This window comes from Anastrepha ludens, chromosome 6 (assembly GCF_028408465.1).
Source record: "Anastrepha ludens isolate Willacy chromosome 6, idAnaLude1.1, whole genome shotgun sequence".
Classification (NCBI taxonomy): domain Eukaryota; kingdom Metazoa; phylum Arthropoda; class Insecta; order Diptera; family Tephritidae; genus Anastrepha; species Anastrepha ludens.
The window spans coordinates 24,399,608-24,409,622 of NC_071502.1; the positions used below are offsets into that span (position 1 = coordinate 24,399,608).

At 38.3% G+C, this 10,015-nt stretch overlaps 1 protein-coding gene across 1 annotated transcript; it reads right to left on the reverse strand.

The window, feature by feature from the left end:
* Nucleotides 1-2,264, reverse strand: LOC128868027 (uncharacterized). The gene is made up of 2 exons (XM_054109743.1): nucleotides 2,043-2,264; nucleotides 1-1,969 (listed from the first exon to the last, which is right to left on the reverse strand). Exons 1-2 carry the CDS (start codon nucleotides 2,066-2,068, stop codon nucleotides 100-102), a joined length of 1,896 nt encoding a protein of 631 aa, XP_053965718.1. The 5' UTR covers nucleotides 2,069-2,264; the 3' UTR covers nucleotides 1-99.
* Between the last annotated feature and the right edge of the window lie 7,751 nt (nucleotides 2,265-10,015).

The following is a 10,015-nucleotide window of genomic DNA, read 5'->3' on the forward strand; positions in this document are numbered from 1 at the left end:
ATCGTTAATAGTAAACATTATTTAAATAGCCAACTGTTTTAAGTATCAATACAACTACGAAAAAATCCCTTGCATTACAGTTCCACATATTTTTTCCTTCTACTCTTTGTTGGGCCTATCATTGTGACCATAACCCTTCCTTTCCTTGCGTATAATATTTTCCACCACCTGCCGCGTAAATTGACGATCCAAATCCAGGTAATTTCTATTGTTTGCTGTTAAGCTACCAAAATCGAAGTTTTTTACATCCACTTCTTTCGCACCCGCCTGGTGGTTGGCATCTCCGTTGAGGCTTTTTGCATTCATTTTGTAAGTATCGAGAAGCCGCGCACCGTAATCGTTTGAGTTACCCTCATTTGTTAGCTCATCCTTAGCATCGCTGTAGGTACTTTTTGCATCAAATCCGTACTTTAAAGGCTGATGTGAAATATGCTCAATGTCGGCATTGGCTGCTGCTTCTTCTGCAAGCGATTCGAGAATCTTCATTTTAATACTGGACATGCCCAAGTTGCCGAAATCTTTTACACCTGCATCTTTGGCTGCTGTATCTGTTGCAGGGGATGTGAGATTTTTCAAATTTAAAGCGGGCAATGAGAAATCGAAATCGTTTAAGTTCGCGCCCTTACTCCAATTGTCTTCTATACTAATATCCGAATTCTTTGTATGCGGCAGTGTAAGGTCATTCACTGCTGACGCTGGTTCGCCATTTTTTTCAGCATTGTCTACATTTTTGCCTTCGAAATTGGGCGCGAACTCTTTTTGCAGCGAATTACTATTGTCGTGAAGCTTATTTTGAGCATCTTTTGTAAATGAAAATTCTTTCAAATTAAAATCCTCTTTGGGTTCCCACTTTTCAATCTTTGTGTCGGGCAAATCTTTTGCAGGCGATTGCGGTTCCGCCAAACTGTGCACAATCTTGTTCAATTCTTCGTCTTGCGAATTGAAGTTCTTCAAATCTGACAGTTTATTATCATTCGACTGGCTCCGAGTGCCTTTCGTTAGCACCTTCTTCAAATTTAAATCGCCCAAATTGAAATCATTGAATGGAAATGAGTTTAAAGAAAAATCTTTAACATGCGCTGTGTCATCTTTAAGGTTCGTGGATTGAGAAGTCAAGTCTTGCTTCGATAAATCTTCGCCACTCTGGTCTCTTCTATGCACACCCTTTTCCCCATATTTTTTTATACCTGCGTATTGCCCTTTCACGTCTTTATTTGCCAAGTACTTGACAAAATAGTTCGCATAATCTGGCGTGAGACATGGCTTTTTGATTGCATCTGTTTTTGAGTCCACGTTTTTGGAACTTGTAAATATTGAAGATAACTTTTGCTTTATGCGTTTAAAGAATCCTGGCTGGCTCTTTGTTTTCGACTTACTCTTAAGTTTGCATTTATGTTTTGAATTGGATTTTACCCCGCCTGTGTGTGGCTTTTCCCCACAAGCATTTGCTTTATTACTCTTGAAACTCTCTACGTCTTCATCAAATTCTAGATCTGTTTCGGTATCTGAATCGGGCTGTGCATCTAATGAGAACTCTTTCAGAAAATTGTCTATTGCTTCTTGCGGTTGCTGACCACCGTACGTTGCAATGACGCCATCGCTACTCTGCATATCAGTCTCAGCTGAGCTTAAATCGCTCGGGTGTAAACGCGCATTCGCCCTACTCCCTGGCGAAGCGTAGGCATCGCCGTTCGTTTCCACCTTAAGATTTTCATCATTTCTGAGTTCATTGGCGCTCATTCCACGTAGCTCACTCAATTTCTGTGCTAACAGCTTCTCATTGCCCGGCGGAAGATAGCCACGCTTTTGTAAGTATGAAAGCGGCGATTGCCAGCTGTCGCGTAGATTTGTTAGCAAACCAGGCCAATCGATGGTGTCCATAGTAACTTTTTCAATTGCCTCCTGGTTCTGCAGTTCGGAGGCATGCAATACGTAAATTTGTAGAACAATGGTAGAGCAACAAAAAAACCTAAAAGTTTTGTAAATATTAATATCTTCACATCTTTGGGACGGTCAACGAAGAATTCAAAAAATACAATCACCATTTTGGTAGGCCTATTTGCTGCATCGCAACTTTCACGCGCTTTCGGAGTTATACAAAATTCAAAAATACATAAATAAATAATAATTATTTTGACGCACAAAGAATTTGTTCGTTTGGAATTTGATTTCGAAGTTTTACTTTAGGCATTGAAACGCATAAGGTTTGTGGAACGCAAATCTGGGGAAAACAGGCATTTTAAATGTTTTAAATTCATAAAAATAATTAATAAAACTAAACTTATATTAAAAAATAGCATTTTTCTTTGAATATCAAAATAACACCTCTGTTTGGAAAATCCTATATTTAGGTACAGGGTGGGCCATATAGCGTTTGCTTTGGGGCTCAGAAAATCCACACGTTACTGTAGAGAAGCAAATGCATCCACAACGAGTCACTGTTTGGTGCGGTTTTTGATCTGGCGACATCATCGGGCCATTTTTTTTCGAAAATGAGCTAGCAGCCGCGGTTACAGTAAATGGCGAGCGTTACCGTGACATGCTCAACGAGTTGTTTCCAAAAATTGAAGAGGATGACATGGACGTCATTTGGTTTCAACAGGACGGTGCAACTTGTCACACTGCCAAAGTTACACTCGAACTTTTGGCTACCGTTTTTGAAAACCGAATAATCAGCCGAAATTCCGATATCAATTGGCCGCCTCGGAGCTGTGATTATTTGGACCATTTTTTGTGGGAAGCCGTTAAGGACAAATGCTATGCGAACCATCCAGAGACGATTGATGCTTTAAAACACGAAATCGAAGTTGCCATTCATGAAATTAGAGCCCAAACATTCGAAAATGTGCTTAAAAATTGGGTTGATCGAATGGCCTACTGTAAAGCCAGTCGAGGCAGTCATTTGAACGATATTATTTTTCATTCATAAATGACAATGTTCAATCTTCAAAATAAAAAAACAGTTTGAAAAAATATTGATTCGTTTTTTTTATAGCCGATTCAAGAAGCAAATTCCACATGGCCCACCCTATATTTGTAATGTTTCATTCTTAGGTTTTTTGACTGGAATCTTTGGAGTATTATTGGAAACCAAAGTCAGCATGGCTGGATAGCGCTCGCCTTAATTGCTGCACTTTCCTTATTTCGAAAGAAATACGGGCCGGTGATGCTGCCAATGCTCTATGAACTTTGCGACCATATTTTTTTTTTTTTGCAAAGAAAATTTCCACATTAGACCTTAAACGCTTCATGATGACTTGCCCATTCTTACTGAACAGAAATGCCCACACAGTTTGCCATTCTCTGCTGTCAAGCCATAGTTATCGAAATCGATGTTTCTCATGCAGCTAAAAAACAAGCACCCGATATATAATTTTTCTTTCTTTCAAGACGAGGTGCATTTTTCACTCAATTTAAACAGCTGAGCAAAGCTTTGACAAGCAACACTTTATCAAAGCGATAATTCTTAGTTGTTTCCTTGAGCGCGGCGTCTTGAAAATGGATTTGCCTGTCAAATTGCTTACAGTCTACGTCATAGCTATCACGTGAAGAGGTTTTTGAAAAGTCGTACCTGCGAGCAAATTGAAAGGCAAAACTTGCAGTTAAGGAATTACGGAAGTGCGTTGTGGAGCAAAATAGAATAGAAATCGAGGTAAAACGAATAAGTTTAGTAAATACTCGTTTATGGTTTTGTCCAATTAGCATGAATTAATTTAATATAAACTATTTACCTCTTTTTATGCGCCCTGGTGGTACTCGCACACATATTATAGAATAAATTGCCATTTGATGCGTGGAAATTATAATAAATCGTTCAAAAGAAACTTAAATACCAATTCAAGCGAAACTAAACAAGTTTGAATGTGACAAGCATTTTGAAATACTTTACTTGCCAAGTTTCGACAAAGGCATTCAATACGATTTCACAACGCCTCATTACGAATTGAGTCTTCAACCCAAGAAACGAGCAAAAGATATGTAAACCAGAAAATACGCGCTAGCCTCCAATAAAGTTTATGAATAAAATTTGTGAAATTGTGAACACAAGAAATACCAAATTCATGAGACACGTCTTTGGGGCAGCCGCATACGCAATAGCGGCCAGCAAAGCCGTCAGCAAATGAAGAAATTGAAAAGAAGCAAGAAAATGATGTGCAGACAGCGCAGCACAGCTTCGGTGATTGTTGTCAAGTGGTAAGAAGTTGCGTGAAGCAAATGTTTCTTAAGATGCTAATTGAATTAATGAAATAATATATTAAAGAATTTAGATATTCAAAAACCTCAATAATATTATCTTACCTTAAACGTTATTCAAGTTTTACAGAACTATTTTCGGAAATGAACTTCATATATCTTTTAGCAGTGCCGGAAATTCTTCTAAATTATAAATAATTATTTACAAGCTTAAGCATGGCAAAGTAGAATATAATAAATTAGCTTAAACTACTTCCTACGTCATCAAACATATGTTTTTGCATATGGCGTAACCTGGTTTCTGTTAGTCTCCTCATAAGCACAGGGTGTCCGATGGCGGAATTATAGTAGACTTAAAAATTAAAGTTTCTCATTAACTGCTGAGAGTATGAGCGGAGAGAGAACCGCGTTAGCTGCGTTATGCGTGCGGGTTATTTTTACGTAGTCACCAAGAATGATGGAAACAAGATTGCGCCCATCAGAGAGTGCGTGACATCGCATTAGCTAAGTTGTGCAGTTTTGCCAACCATTTGCTCTTCGCAATGAATTTAGTGTTCTTCTATACCCAAAATACGAAAGTTTTTAAGTTTGGTGTTTGTGTCTTTTTTTAATTTAAAGCTACCGAAACTGTAAGTTAAAAAAAAACTGTATTAGTAAACAAAAAAATGTTAAAATAGGTCTTTCTGAGAAGATTTTAATAATAATGAAAATTTGTTGGTTCTTATAAAATTTGATATTTTGAAAGTAAAAATTTAATTTGTTGTTCCTTTTAAGGTTTTGCAAGAATATAAAATCTTCTCTCAGCTCTTTTTAACATTGAAAGCTTTTTTGCACATTTTAAAAAGCGTTTGAATTTACTGAGTGCGAGTTCAAACCATAGGGGTGTAATCGTTTCTTCCGGTCCTCAATCCTTAGTGGGACATAGGGCATCAAGAGGTGTATTCACAATAAAAATAAGCAACAAAATACCAGAAAATACTGAAGAAACCATAACGACATTGTTGCAAAAAGAGTACCTTATCTTGTTACATAACCTGAAATATAGCAAAAAAGTCGTTCTCTTAACAAAAAACTCATAAATTAAATTGTACATAACCATAATACATTTATTTAAAAAAACCCACATTTTTAAGACAATTTTTCACGCATACAAAGTTCTTTAAGTAGTTCAATAAAAATTTGGTATTTTATTTTCTTGAAATGGGCATTTTAGTGCATCTTTATATCGAAAACTAGGCAACACTGCAGTAGCGAGATTTGACTGCTAAAAGCAGAAGAACACCAACAATAACTGCAATCGCGGGCAATGCGACCAGATGTTAAAAAAAAGTAAAACTAAATAAAACTGAGTGAATTATTGAACTAATTAAAAAAAAAATGTATATTTTATAAAATTATAAACATTGCATTTTAATTACAACGGGCTAGAAAATTTTTATGAAGAAAGAACTAAAACTCCGAGACTAAATAACAAAAAAGAAAATGCTACTTCAAGTTACGAATCTTGGTAATCTGGCCATACTGGTGCTAATACGATGTCACTCATTGTCAAATTTGCAGAGAGCAAAGTAACGGTACCACGATAGGTGCCATCTCATTATTCTTTCCATCATGAGTACTCACGTTGTCGAAGTGGACAGGTGAGCAACGTGCGTTTGCAATCGAAGCGTATTTCAAGGCCAATGATTCGTGTGCAACTGCTTGTTGTAGATTTTTTTCCGGTTACAATAACGATACCCCAAATGAAGGCTCCATTCGTTCATGGCTGCGAAGGTTCCGGGCAACAAGTTCCCACGGACGGGTCCCAGCCAGATATCGAGAGCAAATGAAAATACTGAACTTGAAAAGTTTACACGAAACTTTTCTGCATGAAAGATTGAGGTGGGATCTTAGACTTCAACCCTTCAAAATTCAAATCGTGCATTCGCTTAAGGTACTTGACCACCTTATAAGTTTCAAAAAATTAAATTTTTTTTTTTTACATTTTTTCAATCCTTATACTTTTAAAAATCATCACCTGAAACTGTTTTTTTAAATTCGAATTCTAACAAAGTGAAATCAGTGAAAATGTGCAGGCGCATCCTGCACTCATTACTTGCTGACTCAGCTGAAAGAAAATAGCAAGTTTTAACTTTAAACGCGTTTTTCCAGAAATTACTTTTTTTCGAATGGCGGACACTTTATCTCCGAAACTGCTTAGCCGATTTTAATGATTTTGGTCTTGTTTTATTTGTTAAGATGTTTTGTATGCCAATTTACCACATTTTGCAAAAAAAAAGTTAATAAAGTATTGCTTTTTAAGCATAACATTGTGAAAAACAGGGGTGTTTTCTTAACTTTTTTTCAAACATCCGCCATTTTTTTATTATTTTTTTTTTTTGTCAGTTTGTGGTAAATTCTCACGCAAGGAACCTTCCTTTTGAAAATTTTGTTTCTCTCTTTTGTTTTAGAATTACCATTTCTAAGATTAACTGTCCGCCGCAAGACATGATTTTCTTCAGGCCTCGACTTTGGCGCCTCCTGGATATATGTTAAAAAAAGAAATTTTAATAAATCAATTTTTTTTTGTATTATATAAGCTCTAAATAAAAATTTAAAAAAAAATTTATTTTAATATATTATACAGAACATGAAAAAAAAATTATTGAATATATTGTACTTTTTAGCTTTCCAAGGTGGTCAAGTACCTTAAGTCTAACGATTAGAGTTCGCGTAAAAATGTATGTTGGAGCGATGAGGTCCATTTCAATTTAAATGTATGTGTATGTAAATAAGCAAAATTTCAGTTAATGATCAGCTAAAGGAACTAACCCAATATTCAAAACATTATCGGTCACTTCACAGTCCCAAAGTAACGGTTTCGTGCGCATTGTCAAGCAGTGGAATAATTGAACCATATTGTTTTGAAAATCGTTGAGGGCGGGCGATTTCTTCGGACGGTGTCTCTCACCGGCGCATAATGAACAATTATTTTCTGCCAGTAATGAGAAAACATCTATCCTTTAGTTCATACATGGCTTCAGCGCCATGCCAGAGAGGTCATGACGATACTGCGTCATTTCTTCCCCAATAAACTGATAACAGGCCGCTCAGGTCGCCCTACCTTATATTTATGAATTTTTTCTGTGGGGCTCCTCAAAGGTAAAGTCTATGAAACAAACCCAGCGACCATCTCAGCACTAAAAGAAAGTATCGTTCGCGAGGTTAATGACACCCCAACGTCACTTCTGCAGCGAGAGCCAGGAGTACGGAAGACAGATGCCCAGAGAGACTCCAACGTAAGAGGATATAGTTTCTAAATATGCGTAAGAGTGCGTAGGTTCGAATCGCCATGCATGAAACAGCAAAGTGACCCTCCTACCGTCGAGGGAAGAGTGGGAACGCGACGTGGTAAGACAGGGCGAGTCCATCCATGTATACACAGATCGCTCCAAGCTCGAGGGCAGGGTGGGCGGAGGTGTATATTCCGAGCATCTGGGGATCTGCTTCAGTTTTCGACTTCCCGACTACTGTAGTGTCTTTCAGGCTGAACTGATGGCAATAATGAAAGCCGTGACACTGGCACAGTGTGATGCGATATCTGGAAATGATATCTACTGGAAATGATTTCACTGACAGCCAGGCGGCGATAAAATCCCTCACAAAACAGTCGACAACCTCTAAGGTAGCCATGAAATGCGGCGCATCTCTTAACGAGATGGCTGAGTCATTTCACCTATTACGATATCATGGGTTCCTGGCCATTGTGACATTGAGGGGCACTGCAGAATCGATTAACTAGTGAAAATCGGTACCACATTGACCGATGAGTACATAGACATAATATAGATATACCCTTGCAAACATGTAAACTACTTATCTTTGAAGAAATTGTAAGAGTAGCGCATAAGAGTAGCAAAATCACCCGACAGCTGTGGCCGACTTTATCAATGCTAAACGCACGGAACTTGACGTAAGAAGAGATAAGCACAGTCTTCACACAGTGATGTCAGTTATTACGGGGCACTGCCTAATCGGTTGGCATGCCCAGAGAATGGGTGTGCAAACACATGACTCCTGCGGAAGAGACGATCCCGCACCTTCTGTGTCACTGTCCTGCTCTATCCAGACGTAGGCTCACCATTTTGGGTGGCCAATCCTTTAATGAATTAGAAGATCTCTGCTCTGTCGAAATTAAGGATCTTACAAAATTTTTGAAAAGTACACATTGGTTCTAGGAGGGATAAGGGCTCGTTCCCCAAGCGGCATCACAATGGGCTATGTACCTGAGTGTATCCTACAGTGGACAACCGCTTCAACCTAACCTAACCTAAAGTGATAGAAATTTTTTTTCTTCAATAATAACGACCGCCCCTCGGCAGGCAATGGCAAACTTCCGAGTGTATATCTGCCATGAAAAGCTCCTCATAAAAAATATTTGAGATTCGGAGTCGACTTAAAATTGTTAAACAGTCAATTTTATGGAAAAAATCAAGACGCGCAAAACAAATAGGAGGAGGAGCTCGGCCAAACACCTCACAGAAGTGTACGCGCCAGCTATTTGTTTATTTTTTATTTTAATTTCTAAAAAGTTAAATCCGCACTTGTCTTCTTTGCAACAGTTATTGAAATAAACTGTTATCATCAGTAAATCATTTTTTTTTTAATTTAGCTTTTAATTCCTAATTCTGCCACCGGACACCCTGTGCTTATGAATAAATTCTGACCGCCTAAACTATTTTCTGCTGAGTTAAATTTAACCAACGACGTCATCGAAATCCGACGAACAACAAAATCGACTTTTATGCGAATAATCACACGCTCAGGTGAGTTAAGGTATAGGGCAATTGAGGTAAAAGGCACAAATGCACACACACACACGCACTTGAATATGCACGTCCGCACATGTATACAAACTTATTTGCATGCGCAGATGTACATATGTATAAGAAAATAATTAACACACACTTGCAAGTCAAGATCGGCAAAACAAAAGCGGAACGCAGATCACAGCAACGAACTGTAGAGAAAAAGCCGCGCCGCACCAACAAAAATGTGCAAAGTCATGGTGAAGCACATGTGCATATATACACATACACACATACATATGTACAATTGTATGCAATATAGTGGAGCAACAACGCCAACAATGGAAGCAAACAAAAACAGGACAAATTCCATATTGCAAATTCAAAACAGCGGGAAACAGCGCCGGGCACCATTGCCTTTCTGCCCTGACACTGGCGGTACTAGCGCGGTTGACCCGCTGTCGCTCGCTGCTTCGGTGAATGGTGGCGCAGTCGGTACCGAGTTATGCCTGCCACTGTGCGTATGCGTGTATGTGCATAGCTGCTACTTAGCACTCACTCATAAAAACTGGTGGCTGTGTTGGCGACTCTGATTTTCGAACCGTGACGTTTTCAACGCCGCATAGCGCATGAGTCATTTGCCCATGAACAGGCCAAAACGATGTGCTGCGGTAGACCACGTTACTATGGGCTAGCAAAAAAGTAAAAAAAGCAAGCGATGGCTAAAAATAAATTTAATTCAGTAGATGTGTAAAAAAAAAAACGAAAACAAATTTTGTCTGCATCCATTCGCCAATAGAGACGCGACCTTTTACCAAATCAATAAAGAAAATACCGAGATAATTCACCAATAAGAAAGACTTTTGGCATCACCACTATTTGGCAAAAAGAAAAATGGTTACGGAAATTTACCATAGAAAAGTTCGAAAAGGCCATTTACCATTGAATAGTTCGAAATGCTTTCAATAACTTTCAAATGCTCAGGGGAAAAAACAATCTACGCTCACGGGAACGCCAAAATAGTTGAAGGAATG